The 23,227-nt window shown below is 44.4% G+C and overlaps 1 protein-coding gene across 1 annotated transcript in view; it reads right to left on the bottom strand.

Moving 5' to 3' along the window:
* Window positions 1-23,227, bottom strand: part of RBFOX1 (RNA binding fox-1 homolog 1) — a 1,121,108-nt gene that overhangs the window by 597,309 nt on the left and 500,572 nt on the right. The window contains exon 3 of the mRNA XM_066274928.1: window positions 21,345-21,386. Coding sequence (XP_066131025.1) covers window positions 21,345-21,386 — 42 coding nt within the window. The remainder of the gene's footprint in view (window positions 1-21,344; window positions 21,387-23,227) is intronic.

Raw genomic sequence — 23,227 nt, forward strand, 5'->3', positions numbered from 1 at the left:
GCAACTGGCAGGAGCCACGGTTGGCGTGGGAGGCGAAGACCAGTCTAATGCAGAGCTTAGTCATCACAGGGTGGGGTTTGGGTCTGGTTCCAAGAGCAATGAGAAGCCACCAAGGGAATTCGTAGGGAATGACTAATGTCCAAGGGCCCCCTGGCCACTTGTAATGGACGATGGCCGTCAGCCAAAGTGAGAGTGGAAGGCCAGTCTGAGTTGGTTGCAGTCCTCCGGGCAGTAAATGATGGTGGCCTGGACCAGGTGGCGGTGGAGAGGGTTTAACCACAGTGCCACCGGTCACGTGATGCACACCCGGCCACTGGTTCGCACGGCAGCCAGCCAATTCCAAACTGCTGACATGCAGCTGGACAAAATCACGGTGGGAGTGCACCCCGAGAGGACAGGACCAGGGTCAGTCGGACGTCAAGTCAGTAACGCCCTGAGGATCCTCTGATAGGGCCAGCGTGCTCGCGTAATCCCCGGGGCAGGATCCGCAAACTTTATAACAAATGTGAAGAAGAAACAGAGACGTTTCCTGGGGACTCCGTCTCTGTTAAATGTGTCATTTCTTTGGCATTAAAATCACAGTGAAGGTGGTTCTGCCAAGATAAAGACAGACTGCTCGTTATGAGGACTTGAGTGGCAGGAGGGGGTACAGAAGGTGGGCAGGGTGGGCCAGGCATTGGGGGACACGACCTATGTACAGAAGACTTCACCAACGTGCTGGCAGGTCACAGTCAGGACCCCAGCACTGCTTGTCCATTCTGGGTGGGATTATCAGAGATCAATGCAACCCTCCTCCTGGCTCCTGAAATTAAATGGAAATGGAATATTGCCTTTTATTAATTTCCCTTTCACTTTTTGCCTGCGGTTTAATATTGATACGGTAAAGCGCACTAATTATTTTTACTGTGGTAAAGCATATATAATGTATATAAAGTTATAACAATGTATATAAAGTTATGTGTAACATCGTTATTTTATATGCACAATTCAGCTGCATTAAATTCATTCACATGGTTGTGCAACCATCATAACCATCCATTGTGTACCTATTAAACAATAACTTCCTATTCTCCTCTCTCTCCAGCCCCTGGCAGCCACCATTCCAAAAAGTGCACTAATCTTAAATATACTGTTTCTCACATTCACTCACACACACACACACACACACACACACACACGTCTATAATCACCTCCCAGATCAAGAGCTAGAACATATCAAGCACCCAGAAGTCTGCCTCCTGCCACACTGGGCAGTGTTTATTTTTCTCTCTCATCTTCCTAGTTCTCTCCTCATCACAATGCAGAAGACTTTTTGGGATACTTATTCACTATGACATTTTATTTGCCTTTATACAGAGGGAGAAAAACAGGCATGACACCACCTTTCTATTCCCTAAGAATTTACAACCTGACTTTGACAAGGAAGGACTTTGCGTTATTGTCTCCCTCTGTGCCTGGGGATTGTGCTGAATGAAAAAAAATGTGGGGTAAAAGTATACAGTTGGTTCTGCCCGTGCAAAACTTCTCAAACAAGTGGGTGTCTGTTGGTTTAAATCTGCTTCTCCAGTGTGCATGTCCACGCTTCTTACCGGGACACACTGTGGTCTCCCCCAAGGTAAGTCCGTCCTCTGAAGGGCCTCTGTGTGCATGGGCCAGGACTGAGCCACATGCAGATGTGGGTAAGTGGGTAAGTCATCCTGGGCATGACCAGTGAACACAGGCAGCTCCTGGCCAGAGGGGCTGATGTAGAGGTCGGAGGAAAAGTCAGCAAATCTGGCTCTGATCCTGCAGCTGAGCTGCACCAGCAGTGCAATCCCGAGTGGGTCAGAGACCCTCACTGGGTACCAGTGGTCCAAGAAAATCTCCACATCACTGGCCTGTGGTGACACTTAATGAGATAACAAAAGTAAAGTCAAGAACATGCTCTGTAGCACACTGTAAACACTCAAAGAATTAATTAGTATTAATGCCAACAAAAAATAATAATAATAATAATTACTCTTATTATTTTACATTAAAGTAGACTAAAATGATACCCCTTTCACTGGAGCGCTCCTTAAAGATAAGAATACCTGCTTCAGTAGATATTATGATTCATAATACAGATTACCCCTTTCTTTCTCCACACTGTGGGTTAAGAGGTGGTCTGGAGCTCTCTGAAACTCGGAAAGCTGGGTTCCTGGGAAACAATTCCTGTTCCCTACAGACCAATGGTTGCTCACTATGCCACATGGCAGTAAGTTACACTGCGGGGCCCCTGGTGCTGTGACCAAATGGCTATGTGGCACACATGTGCAAGGATGGAGATCTCCTGCCGTCATGAGTTATTGAAAAAATAGGTTGGAATGTTAATGCCCAGTATTTTAGAAGGTGACCTTATTTGAAAATAGGGTCTTTATGGAGATGATCAACTTAAAATGAAGTTAATAGGGTGAGCCCTAATCCCATGGCCTTCTAAAATTGGACACAGATGTGCACAGAGGGAAGACACACAGGCGGAAAGACACCCAGCCAGAAGATGGCCATGTGACTGGCGCGATTCCCCTACAAGCCAAGGAACGCCAGACTGATGAGCACGTGGCCCTGCTGTCACTGGGGTTTCAGACGGTTAGATACAGAATTGTGAGACAACAGGTTTTGTGTGTGTGTGTAACAGAGACAGAGAGAGGGACAGATAGGGACAGATAGACAGGACGGGAGAGATAAGAAGCATCAATCCTTCGTTGTGGCACCTTAGTTGTTCATTGATTGCTTTCTCATATGTGCCTCGACTGGGGGCTCCAGCAGACCGAGTGACCCCTTGCTCGAGGCAGGGACCTTGGGTCCCAAGTTCGTGAGCTCTGCTCAAACCAGATGAGCCCGCACTCAAGCTGGTGACCTCGGGGTTTCAAACCTAGGTCCTCCGCATCCCAGCCCAATGCTCTAGCCACTGCACCACCGCCTGGTCAGGTAGATACCTGTTGTTTTAAGCCACCCAGTTTCTGTACACTTGGGTTAGGTCATCCCCTAAGGCGATTTCTAAACTGGCTTTGCTGATACCATAAAACCCTGTGTTGGAGCATTAGGTGTTTTGACAGTTTAGTGCTTTCCCCCCACCCCTTTTTTCTGCAAGAAAACGATGACTGTTGAAATCCGAAGAGCATGAAGATGTCAAAGCAGAAACAGTGGAGTTGCCAACCTCCCGCCAGAGTCAAAGGGAAGGAGCATCAAGCGGTGCAAACTGGCACCGGCAAGAAAATCTCCAAAGATGCTTGCCTGGGTCGGGAGCGGAGGGCGCGCGGTTGCTGCAAGCGTGGGACCCAGTGTCACTCAGGAAACACGGGCAGTCCTCGCCTTCACTGTCTCACTACTTGACTTAATGAGTTGAGCAAATACTTTGGCTCCTCAATAAAACCCACAGTCTCAAGTTTCTTAAGAGGGATGCAAAGTGGCTAATGGACTGGGAGAAATTGGTTGTCGCTGGAAGCACATTTGTAAAAGTACATTTTGTTTATATTAAAACCTCATTTAAGTATCAGTTCAAGGGAAAGCTGCTAACAGGGCAACTTTAATCTGACTAATCCTTGCACCACCTCAGAACATGCCATTTCCACCCACCCAAGAGAGATCATTTTGAAAACATTTCAACATCACTAATATGGTAAGATGCTACTAATACAGTACAAATTAGAACAGGAAGACACAGACGCGACACTGAATATTTGCTGAGGAACTCGGCAGCACATTTGATCCAGGCTCTAATATGACGACAGGTTGCAAATCCTCACATTCCGCGGCACCGTCTCCCCATTAGCCCGCGTTTATGATGTTACAAATGGCACAGTTACCCACAGATTAATCTTTGAGACTTTCACCCCGGATGCTAATAAATGCACTGGCTTTGCCGCCTACGTGAACCTAAATTTTTCATTTTGGCTTTCTTAAGGAAATCCATCACATAAAACTCATTGTGGTTTGCAAAACAGCATCGACTTTGGTCAGTTAAACATAAAGATCACTGATCTATTCCGAAGCTATTGGGCTGATGCTACCTTGCCCACTCATGCCAAGATTTCTCCTCGTGGATGGTCTGCACCAGGACTAGCGTGATTGGAACGCCACGTGTGCCCAGGAAAGCTACTTGCTTAGAGGAGTAATTCCTCAGAGCTCAAACTCCACAGACATCGAAGAGATTTCTGGGCAGAACATTGTGGCTGTATCAGGAGGAATCTGAACAAGGAAACCTCTGAGGTCCTACCCACTAACTGTCCCTCCTCCGAGAAATCAGACTGCTGTCTTGCTCACCCCTCCCACCCACATCCACTAAGGACAGATGCTTCCAAGATGTTCTAGAAAAGCAATGCTAGAAAATTGTTGAGTTAAACATTTACTGTTTAACTAACACAACCACCAGAGGACTGTTTTCTGGTCTCAAAAGAGGTGACACTAAACTGTACAAAAAAAAAAAAGTCACTATTCCCAGGGCTCACAAGAGGTATATGAGTGGGTATATCACCATGACATAAGAATGGGACTTTAAAGGGGTGAATCTATAATACATACCATAAACGGATTACCAGTGTGTGTCTGGTTGGCATGGGAAGGCGGCATTTAGAAGTGTTTACACTTTCGCTGTGTTACTTCTTCTGCTAGCATTTGAAGAAAGTTAAATATTTGCAGGGGGTTACACAGCTGATACATTTGAGTGAAATTGGCAGGGTATGTAGTTTTTTTGCATATTAAACATTTTAAAATAGTGTTCATTGCCACAAAGAGATTCGGTATATCCTATATTTTATGGACCCTGTGACTCTTCGTGGTCTCTATTATTTTTTCATTTTTAACAGACGTCAGTTAACTCTCAATAGCAACAACAAACAAGATGGAAAACAGCACAAGTGTAAAGATAAATAGCAGTTGGCAAACTATATAGTACACACACGAGGCAAATGAAGAAATCTTTCTTCAGTTTCCAAAAAGTATTTCCATGTTGAAATTCAAGCCCCAAATTTCCAGACTTTTATTTATTTATTTATTTATTTATTTTAAATTTTGGTCTTTTAAAGATAAGTGAAAAATCTAAATATTTGTGCAAAACCTTCAGCTTTTTAAATATTGGGAACCAATTTTTTTTTTTCCAACCATCGTACGCATGCTAAAACATTGTCCCAAAGAAACACAACAGCTAAAAGTTTTCCACTTCACAAACCTCTTCTACAACAGTCTGGGCCAACTTCAGTGCTTTATAGAAACAAACAAACAAAAATCCATTAACTAAAACTATTAACTATTAGCATTTTAAAACTTGCGTCATCACCAAGCAATAGAGCACGTGTACTATTGGCGTGTCCAGGAGAGAGGGCTTAGGTGACAGCCATTCCCGCTCTGTAGGCAAAGCCACCTGCTCTCCCGAACGTAGGATCACTGCGGTCAGCACTTCCGCACCGGAACCACCTGCACTGAGATCAACCTCACGCATTCAGCCTCATCCGCGATATGCTGTCCATAGCCTTAAACTACATCTTCACTACCACAGAGTCTGCCCTAGGTCCCCTAGGGCAGTCGCTTGGTGTCTTTTGTCTCTTTTTCTTCAACTCTGTCTCTGTGACTTCCCTTTGACGCCGCTGTCAGTGAGTCTTCCTGCTCTTTCCCCCCTCTCACCAGTTCCAATCCCAGAAGTTTGCACAGTGTTTCACTGGGGGATGGCTCTCCGGGTTTTGGTCACCTGTGCCTGGGTGGCAGAGAGGAGATGTGGCACAGCAGACTAATATAGACCTCCTTTGCAAAAAGCAGATGCACTCTATGCATTTTTGGTTTTGAGTTGTTTCATCATAATGTCCCTAGATTTGCTATTTCTCTGCATTTAGACTGCTTATTCTTTACTATATTTTCAGGATCTGCAGGTTGATGCATTAACCAACTTTGGAATCTTTTTTGGCCATTATTTCCTCAAATATTTTCCTGTCCCATTTTCTGTCTCTTCTCTCCATCTGGAACTCTAACTGCATCTATTTAAATGCTTGATATTCCCCACAGATCACTGAGACATTGTCCAATTCTTTTTCAATATTTATTCCTCTCTCTGTTCTTCAACTCTATTGCTCAATTCTATCTAGCAGACTTCTTCATAGCCCTTAAAGGCAAAATGTTGACTTAAATACTTTGCCTAAAATGTAAGATCTCTACTTTCTTGGTGGCGATTACAGTGGATGCTCAGTACAAGCTTTAGAATAAGATAATTACTCTATATTACCAAAGAGCCAGCATTTATTGGGATGGAAGCTTTAGTTCTCTTGGGAAGAGCCTAAGCTGTGTTATACCGCATGGGACTCACATTTTTCACGCTCATGAAGGGCGAGACTGTTTATCGGGAGTTCATTTCTCTTAATGGGAAATGGAGCCAGAGGAAAACTTGACTATATGCCACTCTGGGCTCCAGATTCCGAGCTGAGTCCTGCTCTCTGGTTCCTGAACTGTCCCCCATCCCCAACCCCAATCTCATCAGCTCTGTTTTTTGCCAACCTTAATCAATTCAGTGTTTATATAGTTAGGTTACACTTTTCCAATCTACACCACCTGTGTAGCTGAGCATGGAAAATGGCTACATCTCAAATCTTTAGTTTGAGGCAAATTTTGGGAAATATTCTGGGCATGATGCTCGTGGCTATTTAGAAAATTATGTTTCCTAGGGTTGTGCTCCCAAATCACTTTATGCAAAGGGAGATGGCACTGCTGTAGAATATTTAGGAGCAAATAAGCAAAACCAGGTTAATCAAAACCACTTAAACGTTCACTCCGCTATCTTGAAAAGCATCCTATGTTTAATTCAGACATCTATAAAAACATGCCTTTGGCTTAAATGTGTCAAACCACATATGCAATCAAGATCAAGGGTGTATAGCCACTGAGAATAACACTATAAAAATTCCCAAAGATATTTAAATCTCTAAGTTGTTATCGGCAGAATACCCTGTGTTGCTATATGCTAAATCTAAATCTTAGGCAGACAAGATTTCAGAAATCATGACTCCATGATTTCCATCCAGGAAGTTTTTTCCACATCCTTAAAAGCATCCTGTAAATTAGAAACCAAATCAGAGCAAATACAGACATGCACACTGTAGCACCAAATGCATTGGTCTCCTGGCACATGAACGAGACATTGTCCTGCCCCAATTACATTGTCAATGCAACACAAGTTTCCAAGTGCTGGGAAGTGTCACATGAAGGAATATTAAGCTCCTGTTGCATTCAACCTCCTCAATAAGCCAAGACTTCCCGTGAGAAAAGCAGTGATGTTTTATAAAAGAAGAAAAAGAGAGGGGTGGGCTGTGAACACACAAAGGCCAGTGTGATGGAAGCTCTCTACCACTCAGAAAACCTTGCTAGATGGAATCGTTCCGCTATGTTGTCTTCCATTGTGGGGATGATACTATTTCAGCATGGATCCCCCGGAAGTGGAGTTGGGAGTAAATTCAAGTGCTAATAGTACGTTGAGGAGGTGAACTAAGGAAACATTATTAGAGGGATGGAAAAGTGAGGCACAGAATGGGAGGAAGCTTGTTAACATATAAGTGACCACTATAGGAAACTGGCATTTAATCCTACTCTGAGTCTAGGAGATGGTGTACAAACCTCAGAGTTCCCCACCCTAAAGGTGAGGAAGTGAGGGTACTGATCCCCCAAATCTCCATCCATCCTGAATTGAGTGCTTCTTCCAGGGGTATTAAAGCTTCTGGCTTGTTCTGTGCATGAGTGAGATGCATCTTGTAGCCAGAAATGAGCCCCTAGGTAGAGACTCTTCGGTGTTTTCAGTGTCATCTTTGGCACATAGAGGTTGTTGATGAGAAGCAAAGCCATGGCTCCAAAAGCACCAGTGATGGACATTCTCAAGAGCCTTTGGTATCATTCATTCATTCATTCATTCATTCATTCATTCATGTGTCTTATGCAACTCTTAGGTGACATATTGTATATAAACAATTATTGTTTATATAATTTTTACATTGTCATTCTCTATTAACTCTGTGAGGAGAAATCAATGGAGCAGGGAGATAATGAAACAATATTAAAGGGTCAGTGCTGTGAAAGGCATACATCCCCACGACACTTTATTTGCTACTGCTGGACTTCACTGGGAAAGAACCAAACACCTACGGGAAGTGTGAAAGAAGACAGACACAGTGCCATGGGCTACGTTGGGCTACTGATGGCTCTGGATGCTCTGGCTTCTGACTTGGAAATTCTGCATGAAAATGGAGGTGGCTAATCCCAGATCACAGAGCAAACGTAACAGTGTGTGAATGCACAGGTAGAACCGATTCACTCGGTGTAGGGACAGCACATGAAAAGTGAGACAGGATTTGGGGCCATGTGATCCGGGTCCACTGGTGACAAACCTATGTATGTTATCCTACTTAGCAAATGGGATTTTGCAGATAGAATTAAGATTATGGGCCGTAAAGCAGGCAGTTTATCTTGGATTATCTGGATGGACCCATGGTAATCACATGAACACTTGGAAGCAGTGGAAAAACGAGCCAGAGATTCAGTGAAAGAAGAGGCAGGGTGGGGTCCACCCTTGCTACGGACTCAGCCCACCGCGCTGACTTTGAGACAGGTGCTAAGGCATATGGTGGCTTCCGATCACAGCTCACAAGGAAGTGGAGACAGTTCCACAGCCACAGAGAACTGAATTCTGTCAACAACTGGAGTGAGCAAGAAAATAGATTCTCCTCGGGAGCCCCTCAAAAAGCACAGCCCTACCAGCACCCCGATTTTAGCCCTAGGAGACCCACATTGTTCTTCTGGAGCAAAAAACTACAGGTTAATACATTTGCATTGTGGAGACCATGACTTTATAGTAATTCATTAGGATAACAATAGGAAAGTAACACAAACAGATTTCAACAGGAGAACCAACTCGGATCTATTGATTTTGGCTGCCTAGAAAGGCTCTGTTTGAAGTAAGCTTCCAAGATCACCTTCTGGGTTGTAGGAGAAGAAGCCTTTTATCAGTGGACACGGACAATTGCAGAGATGGCACGTGAATGCCACCCTCACCACACCTGGTATAGCTTCTCCACATGTCCCTTAAACAATAGAACTATATTTTCTCAGTTTTGGGGCTACAAGTCTGAAATCAAGGTGTCAGCTAATTGGCTTCTTCTGAGGTATCTTCTCTTCACTTGAAGGTGGACACCGTCTTTCTCTGTCCTCATGTGGTCTTTCTTCTGGGTGCATTTGTATCCTAATCACTTTTTTTTTTTTTTTTTTTTTTCACTTTTCTGAAGCTGGAAACAGGGAGAGACAGTCAGACAGACTCCCGCATGCGCCTGACCGGGATCCACCCGGCACGCCCACCAGGGGCGACGCTCTGCCCACCAGGGGGCGATGCTCTGCCCATCCTGGGCGTCGCCATGTTGCGACCAGAGCCACTCTAGCGCCTGAGGCAGAGGCCACACAGCCATCCCCAGCGCCCGGGCCATCTTTGCTCCAATGGAGCCTTGGCTGCGGGAGGGGAAGAGAGAGACAGAGAGGAAAGCGCGGTGGAGGGGTGGAGAAGCAAATGGGCGCTTCTCCTGTGTGCCCTGGCCGGAATCGAACCCGGGTCCTCCGCACGCTAGGCTGACGCTCTACCGCTGAGCCAACCGGCCAGGGCCTAATCACCTCTTTTTAAAGATACCAGTCATCTTGGTTTAGACACAGTCATATGACTTCATTTTACCTGAATTACCCCTTTAAATCTCCTGTCTCCTAATACTGCCACATTCTGAGGTACTGGGAGTTAGAACTCTTTAAAAATTTTTTAATTTATTCATTTTTAAGGAGAGGAGAGAGAGAAGAGGGGAGGAGCAGGAAGCATCAACTCCCATATGTGCTTTGACCGGGCAAGCCCAGGGTTTCGAACTGGTGACCTCAGTGTTCCAGGTTGATGCTTTATCCACTGCGCCACCACAGGTCAGGTGAGTTAGGACTTTAATATAGGAATTTTGAGAGACACAATTCAGCTCACAACAACGTGATCATTCAGTATCTCTAGGGTGAGGTTAGGACAGCCAAATGTATTCCCAGGTAGGTTTGAGAAAATGTCACTTTTTATCAGCACTCTAGGTGGCCCTTGGAGGGCCGTCAGGAAAGCGTTAGCTAGGGGATGTGCGATGATCTTCTGTCACCCCTCGTCCCCCTGCAGGAATCAGCGTGCCTCCTTGAGACTGAAAGGGAGACTGTCTCATGTGTGCAGGGTGGAAAGGGCTCTGATTACTCTCAAACACAGACCTCCTGCCTCCTAGGCTCAGAGGACTCTAGCAATTGAGCAAATGCAGGTGACACATCAAGCCCTGTGTGTGGCATACCCTAGTAGGTCCCTTCCCTTGGTCTGCCTGCACACAGAGGCATCAGGGAGCCATTTTAGGGAAACAATACAAGAGGTGGCTTTTAGCAAACCTTTCACCAAACTCAGCTCTGCAATCCTCCTGAGTTTAGTATATTACCCCAGTGCACCTGCAAGGATTCTTTGATCACAGACAAAAGGAATGGGCTCTGACTAACATCAGCAGAAAAAAAAAAGAGATCACTGGAAGGCTAGGAGACATCTCGAGGGAGGGAGGGGTAACCAGGCTTAACTGTAAGGAGAGAAATCAGGGAGGGTCTGGGTCCAGCCCACGGAACTGTTTCCTCATTCAGTCTCACCAGGATATCATCACTGAGGGGCGTCACCTCCAGCTTTTTATCCTTTCTTTTTCCTGTGATGCATCCCAGCACTCAATCTCTGCTATGTTGTAGATGGGCGTGTCCCTCCAAATTCACATATTGAAATCCTAAACCCCCGATGTGCCAGCATTAGAAGGTGGGGCACATAGGAGGTGAAAAGGTCATGAAGGTGGAGCCCTCAGGAATGGGATTATTTATGGTTATTTGAGAGTCACCTCCCCTGCCCCCCCGGAGCTTTCTCACCCTTCCACCGAGTGAGAAACCATGAGAAGTCTGTAACATAGAAGAGGCCCCTCACCAACCCTGCCAGCACCCTGACCTCACCCTTTGCAGCCTCCAGGCCTGCGAGAAATGAAGTGCCATGGTTTATAAGCCGCCCAGAGCGTGGCAAGGTGTGAGGGTAGCCCAGGAGGCCTGAGACCACGTCCAAAGACTCAGGAGAAAGAATCCTATCCGCATGCCTTGGCTAGAGCTAGAGCCCTTGGCTTGGTTTATCACCTCTCCAAGATTTAACACATGACAGAGGAGAATTAATCTCGAAAGGACAATGGAGTGCTGGCTAGATCAGGGTAAGAAAGTTTGCTGACTGCCAACCGCAAGCAAGGGTGCATGTCCACTGCCCACCCATAACCCATTCCACCCGCGTATATGCACAGCCCGAATAAGGGTTCTTGAAGTAGGGCGGGGTCTTGCTGTTACAATGAGACCCGCCTCCCTCTGTCCCCAAGTAAACGACAGAATGCCTTATTTATCTGTTTCTTGCCCCATTCCCCTTCCCTATCAAATTGGCCTTTTTTTTTTCTTTTCTTTTCTCCTGGATTGGTATTTAGATCTCAGAAGAACAGAGCAGGAAGATAAGTCCTCACTGAGGCATCAGTCACAGAAATGAGGAGCGGCTATGACAAATTGAAATGTCAGCATTATTAGCGGTTTTGCTTGAAACTGAATGATACCGATTTAATGATAAAAACCAGAAATGGGACAGATTTGCCCTGGAAAGGGGGATGATGACTCGGGAAAATGGGCTAAAATTAAAGTCAGAGGAAGGGAGAATGAACATGAAGCCAAATGTCCTAAATGGAACGCCTGGCGCCTTCCCCAGAGAACGCGAACGCGAGGGAATGCCCGCGGAGGCCCAAAGGAGGGCCAATAATTCACATGCAAGGGAGCGAGAGGATTCCGCATCCAAGATCAGGCAGGTGGCTACTTGGCTACTTGGCCCTTTCCTTTTGTAACCAGGCCCGACAATCGGTTTGGGGGCTTTAAAATCTCTAACGAGTTCTCTGGTTTTCTGATCATTCTCCTTCATGCGCATCAATTACGTAATAGCCTGGCAGATACTGGGGAGCTCACAGGATCTGCAAAGAAGAGTGCGAAACGCGAGGTCTGGTAGAGAGAACATTCTTTTAAAACATTTTGATATATCTATGCATTTCTTCGCAGGGGAGCCTTCCTCGGAGATGTTTCTGGTGGTCTGAGTGTCTGCAGTTTCCACACGTAAGGAGCTAATTGCTTTGGGATAAACTCCCTTTCTTTGGGGAAAATCGCTAGGATGAAACCATTAGTTATATAAGCTGAAAGCAAACATGGATCAGTTTGTGTTCTCCGTTAGCGCATGCGCAGGGACACACACACACACACACACGCACACACACGCGCGCGCGGAGCCTGCAAAGAGTTAAAGCAGGGACACTGGTGTTGGGACGTGAGGCCTGTGCCCCGAGGACTTCTCTCTAAGTGACCAAGCACAGTGGACTTCTGTTCCTCCCGAGCATTCAGCAAAGCCTTGCTAAGCACTCAGTCGACTCTGGCTGAGTGTTTGGGATGTTCAGACAGAGGACAAGGCCCATGCTTGCAGAGAACCGGTTCTAAGGATGCAGCAATCTAAGGAGGAAGCGTCTTGACATTTCTAGAGAAAGAGTATTACAGCAACTGAGCCACAGTTCGTGGAGAGAAATTTGCTGAGATATGTATGTATGTGAAGAATACCGCCCTCATTTAGGGAGTTCTGGAAATTACTGTAGGGGGATCCTGAGAAGAAAAATGATGGATTTGTTCTTCTCTTCTAGACTGACAGGGTTCTGAGCCATTAGGGTTGTCACATATGAATAAACATCACTTTAGTTTGGATTGTAAGCCCTTGTATTAACTCTCTGCACTTGAGAAACCATCACATTTAGGAATGGGAGAAGAAAGTTATTCGGAAGCCTTTTAGAGCAAGGAATCATTTTTAAAGTGATACAGAGATGTCCTAATTCTTCTGTTTTAATGTAAGCTATATCAATGTACATTATCTGGATCTTTGATGTGAGTCCAAGGCCTTTTCTTTGAGTAATTTCCCTGCTGATTGAAATCCCTCACCCTCCTTCCCACAGAAATCTCACTCACATTGCAGAATCTCCAGTAGAAATCAGTCACCTATGGCCCAGGGGCCAAATAGGACCCGCTGTCTCTGCTTGTCAATAAAGTTTTATTGGAACACCGCCTTGCTCATTTTCTCTCTGGCTACATTAATGGTACAATGGCAGTGCTGAATAGTTAGAGTGGAGACCAAATGGCCCATGAGGCCTCAAATAGTCATTATATGGCCCTTTCTAGAAGATGTTTGTCAACCTCTGATCTACACTATCAGTCCCGGTTTTATTTAATGTGGAGTGAGCACTTCAAGACATAGCTGAACGATTAAACCTGAAACTTATACCCCTTCCCAGATTTCTGAGGCTTCTTTTCTCCACTAACATTTGACAGTCCTCTCACAACTAATTAAAATAATTTCTGAGGCTTGCTTTCGTAGGATGCTTCCAAAGCATTGACTTTGTTTTCACAGAAATAGCTCTTTTTCTTACTGTGCTCATTTTTCATCAGTTTCCATAATATTCCACTGAATAATGTAATTACAATAACAAGTGCAGCTGGCAGGAGCGGGTCTGGGAATAAATACAGTGGACTTCTTGGCAAGCAGACACCACAAGGGGTGACAGCAAAGGTAAGGCTGAACAAAGCTGTCAGCTCTCAGAGTGCCATGGGCATCTGTCAATATGTTTTATAAAAGGACTGAGCAGGATGTGTTAATCTGGTGAGTTTGATAAGTGGAGGCTGATTAGGTGAGCTTCCTACGTCCATGTCGTTTCACAGAGCATCTCTCTCTTCAGGTATTTATCAGTTTCACATGTAGAATTCTGCCATGGTTGTCTGAGGGGGGCATGTTTTCTCCAGTAGCCTATAAGGCATAGGAGAACAGTGACCATGGACGCTTGGCTATATCAGTGTATCTGCACTACCCAGTATAAGGTTGGTGGATAATGGGAAAGGTCAAACCCGCGAACTTTGGTTAGGACCGCCCACAACCAAGCGGGCCAAAAGAAACTTCCCAGGAACCCTTTGGAAAACAGCGACCATCTGTCAGCCAGTGAGATTTCACCACATCATATTAGCTCGACTATCCTAGGAACCCTTTAAATATCCCTCACACGGGTCACTCCTTGTGACTTCCCTGGCCTTCATCTTTCCTCGGGGCCAGAGAACCTCGCTGGGTGGGATGCACGCTCTGTACTCAATAAAGCCTTTTACTATTCCACACTTCGTGGCTCCAGCCCTTTCCTTCCTTCTTGGCGGGGAAAAATACCTTACCCCCAGCACAGCGACTGGCATAGGGCTCGTGATCAAAAACGATGTCTTGAACAAATAATGAAATGGAAGCAGGAACTCCTGCAGCTTAAAACTGTTGTCCACAAACCATGGATCTTGTGGGGTCTGGCCAAGGATGGGAGAGGGAGGCTTATATTTCTTTCCCTGCTGTCCTAAGAGCATCGGGAAAGGGTTGAGCATGAGAAGGCTGGGGGAAAGGCATCTCCAACGTGGAGAGCTCACTTCCAAAGCAGGTGGGAACTTCCATTACCTGATAGCCGGATGAAAGAAATAGGTTTAAGCCAAGCGCGCATCCTGCAATCCACGTCCCTCTTGCATCTAACAGAAATGAGAAACTCCCTTCTAACTGGCAAGGTAAGTATTGGTACTACTGGTCTGCTCTAACACGCCTTTCACCAGCCTGGCACCAGGATTTCAGTGTTGCCAAAACTTCAGTCATTTACGCACCAGTGTCGGATTCTTGTTGTAAAATGCGGGCAATCTGTAACGTTACGTGGTTCGTCCTTCTCTTTCAAGGGAATCATTTGTAACCTAAATAGATGTATTTGCCAAGAAAACTCTGTGTTGCCACTGTAGATGAAAAACAGGTTTCAGTCGTCATAAATAAAAGCTAATGGGAGAAAAAAGCATTAATATCTAACAATTATTAAAAACCTTCTCTACACCAGATGCTGTTCTGAGAAGCTCATATACGTTAATTATTTTCATCTTTGCTCATATATGCACACACACACAACTTCTGAAATACTAGCAGTTATTATCTCCATTATACACAGGGAGAATTAAGGCACAGAGGATTTACGTAACAGGCACAAGTACAATTTCAGAGTCTAGATTCTATCTCAGTAGGCCTAGCTCCAGGCCCCTTCATCTTAAATATCGCTTTTCGCAAACAATGTTTTTAAAGTCTAGATAGATGCTTTGGCTGCTGCAGGCTCTAAGCCCGAGGCACACTCCCTTTCTGTTGAAAAGATGGCTTAGAAATTGTTAAAAGACTTGTTAAAGGTAATTTATTTTAAACGGAGAGTTTCCCCACTGACCTAAAAATAATTAAGAAATGAAAAGGGAATAGCACTCCAAGTGATTCACCCTTTCTTTGTGACTTGATGTTCACCCCCGAAAGCTGTGAATACCACCGAGGGTCAGGGCCGTACCCTTGGGGAAATGCTGAGCTATGAGGTGGATGTACCCCACCTATTTCCCAGCATCCTTTGCCCAGCTCTGAGTTCAAGTTTGGAAGGTAGAGGGACATCCTTGGGAATATTTACTCAGCCAGCAATGGCCCTTTCCCAGATAATCGAGGCCTCTCTCAGTAGCTGACCCTGGACAACTAGATTTGTGTAAATTCCTTCGCTGGACACAGCTGGCTGGACCAGAGCAAACAACTGACCCGGGCGGAGCCAATCGGCCCCTTCTCCAGGAATCTGTAACAAGGAGGCATTCACAATTGGTCCCTATACCTACGGGACTGATGCAGCATAAATCTTAGGGGACGCAAGGTGCTGTGTGCACAGAAATAGTGAAGAGAGCCTTTTTCAAAAAAAAATAAATCCAGAGTGGGCTCACAAAGGAAAAACAAAGACGGGAGATGAGAAAGAACTTCCTGCGCTCTGACAGCTCTTCGATTCTAAGCTCCTCGGGAGGCCTGGCTGCACGCCTTTTCTGCTGAGGCCAGCCCAAATCAGTCTCAGGCTAAGCGAGAGGCAGGTTTGTCCTGAAGACATCAGCACCGTCAACAGCAGAGCCTGCTTTTTGAATTGTTCTTGAGTGTGGGCAGCTGGGCGGGAACCGTGTGCCCTGCGTGTCTGTGTTCTCTGGCCAGGCTTTTCTAGCAGGAAGAGGAATGAGAGAACCTTTGGGAATAATGCTATAGTAACAACAGCTAACATTGATGATTATGAGTAAATATATTTTTAGAAGAGCCTTACGTAAGTCATTTTGTCCAATCAACAATCCTTTAAGAGTAATATCCCCATTTTGAACGTTGGGAAACTAAAACTTTGAGAAACTATGTAGCATTTAGACCTGAACCTAGGTCTATATATAACCTGAGCTCCTGAGCACCTCTGACTGCCTCTCTTACTATGCTAACTCCCACGGGATTCATTTGCCACATTGTTGATGAGGACTGTGGTCCGTGAACCCATTCTAACCCACCTGAGAGCCATGCCTTTATCTGTTTAGTAGTAACAGTGTTCTGACAAAGTTGCTAAACAGTTCCCAAGCCAACATCTGATATTCACAGCGCAAAAGATCCCTTTGTCATCAAATATTTTATGAATGCTAATAAAAGAGGTCATTTGATCCTCTACCCCAGTGGTAGTCAACCTGATCCCTACCGCCCACTAGTAGGCATTCCAGCTTTCATGGGGGGGGGGGGGCGATAGCAGAGCAACCAAAGTGTAAATAAAAAGATAGATTGAACTATAGTAAGTTGTTTTATAAAGATTTATTCTGCCAAACTTAGCGAAAATCCGACATAAAGTACTTGGTAAGTAATTATTATTATATGCTTTAACTTGCTGTAACTCTGCTTTATAAATTTTGTAAAGTAAAGTTACTTCCCTACTTTATAAATCACCATTATTGTGGAACCGATGAGCAGTTAGAAAATTTTACTACTAACAGAGATACAAAAGTAGGCGGTAGGTAGAAAAAGGTTGACTACCCCTGCTCTACCCTATAAGCATCCAGTCTTTCTAATGGGTAGATTGCTGAGGGAGACAAGGGCTACTGAGGTCATGTCATTTCTCTCTTACTTGTTTATTTGTCCATTTGTCAGTTCCAGATGCCAGAGAGGTCAGTGTTGATGGTTGGGTTATGACAACTGTACAATGAGCACTGCTCCCACCTGTCAGCAGCGATCTTGGGACAAACTGGTAAATGCAGCTACAGATTCAGAATCACTTAATGTTTAGACTTCATGTGAGCTCTACAGGAATCCAGTACAATTTCAAAGGTACACTCAGAAGAAGGCTCAGTCTACTCTAGATCAAGGCTGTTTGTTCTGTACTTTGCTCACTGAGAACGTGAGCAAGCCCGATAGCCCTCTGAGAAGGGTGCATCATTCCCAGCAATAACTGGCTGATACCCTCTCTTGGAAAGCGTAGGCACTAGGAAGACCCTGGGCAGTCTCCCGGGGATGAGCTGGGCACTGCAGTGAGGTGTGTCGTGTCTATTGTCCACACTTGATGCTGAGGGGAAATTAGCAAAGACTGCATTCAGGATGACTCCAGAGAACATAAGAAAAAATACAGACAGAGTACCAAGCGAGTAAAGAGTTAGGAGTGGTACATGGGATCTATGAGATATGAAATTGGCAGAGAAAATATCTATTGCAAATTCACAGCCGAGTTCAGGCACCTGCTTTATATGTGGTCCTCACAGTCAGATTGTTGGGAGGAAGGGACCGAGTAAAGGAGCCGGCGGGAAGCCAAAGCATGAGTAACACGGACACCCATGTGGATTCCTGCTCTGCTTGTTAACTCTACTGAAGACTTTCTCCTCTTCCTCCTTTTTTAAGCAAATTCTGTCTTTGCTCAGGCGACAATGTGCCTGTCCCTGGGGATGAATTATGGCTGTTGTAGCCAATCACTGAGATTCCCGTGTCAGTGGGAGTGACTGGCGTAGGGTTTGACCAATGAGAGCTAAGAGGACATTTGCAGGGAAGGCTTCAGGGAATGATTTTCTTCTAATGAAAAGCAAGAACTATGAGAAAAACCTCCTCTTCACGAGAACTATGGGAAAAGCCTCCTGTTCACGAGAACTATGAGAAAAACCTCCTCTTCACGAGAACTATGGGAAAAGACTCCTCTTCCCCGGCCCTCCTGACGAGTGTTGTCATGTGAGCAAGTGGTGCTTCTTCCTCTTGGGAGGGGGAAAGAGGGCCAAGGGAAGCCCCAGGATTCCAAACCACTGCCCTGCTACCAGCTCACCGAATCAGCTCGGAGCTGGGAGGTGATGAAACGGTTTCATCATTTAAAACAATGTTTACTTTTTTTATAACCTGCAGATCATACTATTCTAACTGAAAGGGGGAAAAAAAAACAAATACAAATTTTCAAGAGTATGTCTCAGAGTGTGTTTTGCACCCAAAATGTTCTGTGCTCAGATGAGTTTGCAGAAAATTGTGCATTATACCCCTCTTTTTTTTATATATCACTTTTGCACATTAAAGGCTCTGAGAAGTCCTGCAGTTAATAAAAAAGAGAGAGAGAGTTTGACTTTCTTTAACTATGCATTTCCTAAAAATTACCAGAATCAGAGAATCATTTTTTAGACTTTAGAATAGAACAAACACTTCACAGAGTCCATTTTGGAAAAGTTTTGGTGTTTGTGAGAAGAAGAAAGGAGAATGAAGGAGCAGGTCTTGGATATGCCTACCTTCTGCATAGTGTTCACGTGCAGTTCACACAGAGCAGCAGCAGCTGTTGTATCTGCATGAGACCGTTTCTAGGAGGCCGAGAAAAAGGGATACCTTTTACAACTGCCCACTTAGACCCATGAATTCTGACACCCTAATAGAATGTACTAGAAGGAATAGAAACTTGGCAATGTGGCCATGGTCCAACCATCTTGCAGAGCAAATCAGGAAAGGCAGTTTGATTGCTGTATTTAAAACATATTCTAAAAAGTGTGGCTGGCAGGAAGGCACCCTTCAATGATGTTGGGAACTAAACAGATTATCTATTCCACCCCCCCCCCCCCCCAGTGTTTGTCTTTCTAAGAAAAATATAATAAGATTAAAGAAAATGTATTTCATGGAGGTGACCAGGTATTAACATTTCGGATCAGAACCAAATTTCTTTCAGTCTCCTCCCCAGCAAAATAAAAGTCTCCTTTTTAAAAAAATCACCTTAATCAAGGGAGTTTTCTTTTCAGCTAGAAGAGGGGGCTGAGTATACACGCAAGTCAAGAAGTAAAGGAGGGATATCAAAGAGTAAGAGAGACCGAGGACAGGAAGGGAGAGGACAAGGAAAATATCTGCAGTTGGGACGTAGGTGTCAAAGGAGAAATAGCACATTAAAATGGCTGGTGTCTTCCAAGAAGGAGCTGGAGGCCTCAAGTTTGAATGAACAGAAAGGGAAACCCTCCCACATTCCTTTTGGTATCATTTAACTTTTGAGCCACATAAATCTGTATTCCATTGATTCCAGTGTGTTGTCTATCAGTTCAAAACATAAATTAGTTTCAAATGTAAAAAGACAAAAAAAAAATAGGTTGCCACAGCAATAAGCAACAAAACGCCAGTTCACGCCATTAGGGATGGTCTCACTTGGGGCCATCAGAGCTGCCCTTTGGACTAAACTGTATGACCCATTATGTGAAACCACCACTTGAATTCATTCAATTCATGTTGTGGAAAGAGCTCCATCCTCATTCTTAAACCACACCCCTGTTGACAATGTCCTCATCAGTATGAAATAGTAAAGCTGCCAAACAGCATACAGGCACTTCATTACCTCCCGTGTCCTTAATTTGCCAGGTGACTCTCATTTGCAACAGAGATTTCGATATTATCTTAACACCGATGCATTTATCAGGGCCTCCTGGAGACAAAAGCACGCATTCCTCTTTATCTCGCTCTGACCCAGTTCTGGCCATCGCCCCCATCCAAACAGGAAGAGAAATCTGAAGTTGCAATGCATTATTTACTAGGATGAACCAGTAATTCAGACTGCAGGGGAAAAGCAATAAGGGAGCTCAGGAAAGCTTAGAACATTGTGAAGGCTGCTTCGTGAAGGAGTCACAACTAATGTAGACACGGGTACTTAGGGACTGAAGCGGGGAGTGGTGAGAGGTTAATACAGAGGGCTATACTGGGAGACCACGTGAAATAAATATGCACAAAAGAAGAGAAAACATCCAGTCACTTTCTCCGTTTCATGCAGCTGGATTCTGTTGTCTGTTATATGTAAGGATTTAACAAACCCGATGGCAACAGCAACCGTCACATGGAAATAACTCTACAAATCATTGTCACCTCAAGACCAGCATGAATTGAACGCCCTAAAAAGTTGCAAGGCAGTGCGTGACATTGCAGTTATTTAATAAAATTTCCTCTTTTATCAGACCCCTTTGAGCACAATGATCTCCCCACCCCAAACCACACTGCTACCATTTTTTTTAAAAGCAACAGATTCCTTTTGTTTTTATAATAACAAGAAAACATGACCATAAGGCACATTGTCCAACTTCCATCAGTGACATTAAAGATAGGCCAATTAGGACTTCAAACTCATCCATCCAAAACATGAGCGTATTTTGAAAAAAAACGCAAATGGGGGGAAACCCATCCTGATATTTCTTAAAATACCATACCCGCGCCAAGAAGGATATCAGCTATGACACCATAAAAGCAGAACAAGGTCACCGAGCCCCATTTATAAGCAAACCGTTCTCTCCTCATCTAAAGGAACGTGCTTTGCATCTGGCATACTTAAGCACAGAGAAGGTTTCGTTTTTAAGAAGGTAAATCACATGTGAGGTTTAAAAACCGGCCTCCTTCTCCTATCCACACAAATGCCATGAAACAAAAGGGTCTATGGAGGACTCGCATTCTCCTAGAAAATGCCCTTGACATACGAGTGGCTCACTCCCCCCCTCTTAACAGCCAGAGAGCATCTTAGCCACTCAGCAAACAGCCAAGTATTCACATTAAGAAGGCAGCAAGACATCCTTTTGACCTTTGTTATTACTCAGACCTCGTGTTGTACATAAAAAGAGTACAATGATGTCAAACAAATTCCAGAAGAGAAGTATTTATTGCTGAATCTAAATCAAAAAAAAATCCATATCTACTATAATGGCACTTCAAAAGAAGATATACTGTATTTACCAGCTCAATCAATACTAAATTAGCTGGGATAAATATTTTCAACTCTACCCGTCTTTGAGATGAAGCCGGCTCTTTAGAATCCTGTGCCCTGGGAGAGACAAGGAAATTTTTGCTTATCACACAGGAACGAAAACCAGGAAGTATCTGTACAAGCAGAGGCACCTACCCTTAGCTGCTCTCGTTCACAATTCATCTGTTGTCTTGAAACCTACAAAGAGAAGGAAAAGAAGGGGAGGGGAAATCAGAAGGTTCTAACATCAAAACAACATGAAAGAAAGAAAGAAAGTTGCTTCTAATCACTCGGCTTAAAGCAGACCCAGAATTAATTAATTACATGTTTAATTTTTTTCATTAGAACGAAATAATTTTTTTTTTTCCCCTTTAGGATGCCTAAGCTTCCCTGGGCGTTTCTATTGTGTGATCCAGAAACACAATTAGAAGGAGGCGGTCTGGAAGGCAAGTGAGGAACGAGATCCCCCAAGGGCATGGGAGGAGAAACTCCCAGGGGGGAGGCTTGCTCTTGGCCCAGAATCCCTTGTGCCCTAGCAGGTGCAGGCATTCTCTCCTGAGACCCATTCAAAATGGCTGGGAATAGCCACTGGATGTCACAGTGTCCTCTCCGATGTTAACGGCCAGTGGTGTTACCTACATCTTACAGTCCAGTTCTAATCAGATGGTAATAAGTCCCCACAGGACTGCGTTGGGCAGAATCCTGGGGTCATTGCTTAGCTCAGGGACACCCTGATCAATTGGTGATATCTGCTGTGAGCTCAAAGAGGAGGGACTAGTGACATGCATGCCACACATTGTTGATCTCTGTCCTACCAAAATGTGCTTCTAAAGGTCAAAAAAGCTTTTTTCGAGTGAGCACATAACTTATTATTCAAACAGGAAGCCATACGTGAGGTAAAGGAGTGAGTGGGGTGTGAATGATTACGCCAGGGACAGCATATGCAAAGTGGGATGGCAAAGGCAACTGGGGCAGAGGTCACTTTGCCTCCCGGGAATGGCTTGCCTCCACCCGGCACTCAAACAGTGAGGCTGCAATAAAGCCTATGTCTGCATTCACCATTCATTCTGTGTGTTTCTGGTATTTTCTTAACCAGCGAGGCAACCCCTGACTCCCAGTGTCTGACAGTATAGTGAAGGTTTTTGAAACTTTTACTAAAGGATAAGAAGGTTTGGAACTGACTTTTGATCTATATTTGATGCATTTTGGATTGAGAGTTTCTTTTTTACTTTCTCTCAAACAACAACAAAAACAGGAATCTTCATTTAGGCTATGCCAGAGCCACAAATCTATAAGTCAGGGCTCTGCTCTGTGCCCCTGAACCCCAAAATACCATCTGTATGTATACTTCTTAAGAACTAACACAGAGACACAACAAATGTTTATATATCACTCAACTGCTGCATTAATTATGAAAGGAAAACTGTAAATATGACAGTGTAATAATGGAAATGTTTACAATGAGTGACAGCATACTGATTTGCTGGCAGAACATGCAGCATTGAGAACCATGCTTTTGAAAAATACTCAAAAGGCAACTGTTTAGTTTTTAAGAAGCCATAAAGGTGCACGGATGTTATCATTCCTAGTTTGTTTAAAAAATACAGGGAAACAGGTCATTAAAAAGAAGGAAAAGAGATAAAAGAAAGAGTAAGGACTGGGAGGAAATACTGCAAAATATTAAAAAAAGAGATGAGTACAATTCCATAAATATACTACACACACACACACACACACACACACACACGATGATACATCTGAAATAGATGACTTTACAATATGCTAATTACATCTCTAAGTCGTTAAAAAGTGAAGCAGGGGCAAATCCTTACAGAAAAGTGGTTGCTTCTGGGTCGGGCAAGGGCAAAGGGGAGGAATGAGGAGAGACGTCTTCCTGGGCTGGGAGTTTCCGTTTTGCGTGACAATCAAGTTCTCGCACTACATAGGGATGGTTGCACGATACTGGGAATGTATTTAAGAGCCCTACATCATAGAGTGTAGACTAGCTAAAAGGGTACGTTTTATTTAACGTGGCGAAG

This window comes from Saccopteryx bilineata, chromosome 4, assembly GCF_036850765.1.
Source record: "Saccopteryx bilineata isolate mSacBil1 chromosome 4, mSacBil1_pri_phased_curated, whole genome shotgun sequence".
Taxonomy (NCBI): Eukaryota; Metazoa; Chordata; class Mammalia; order Chiroptera; family Emballonuridae; genus Saccopteryx; species Saccopteryx bilineata.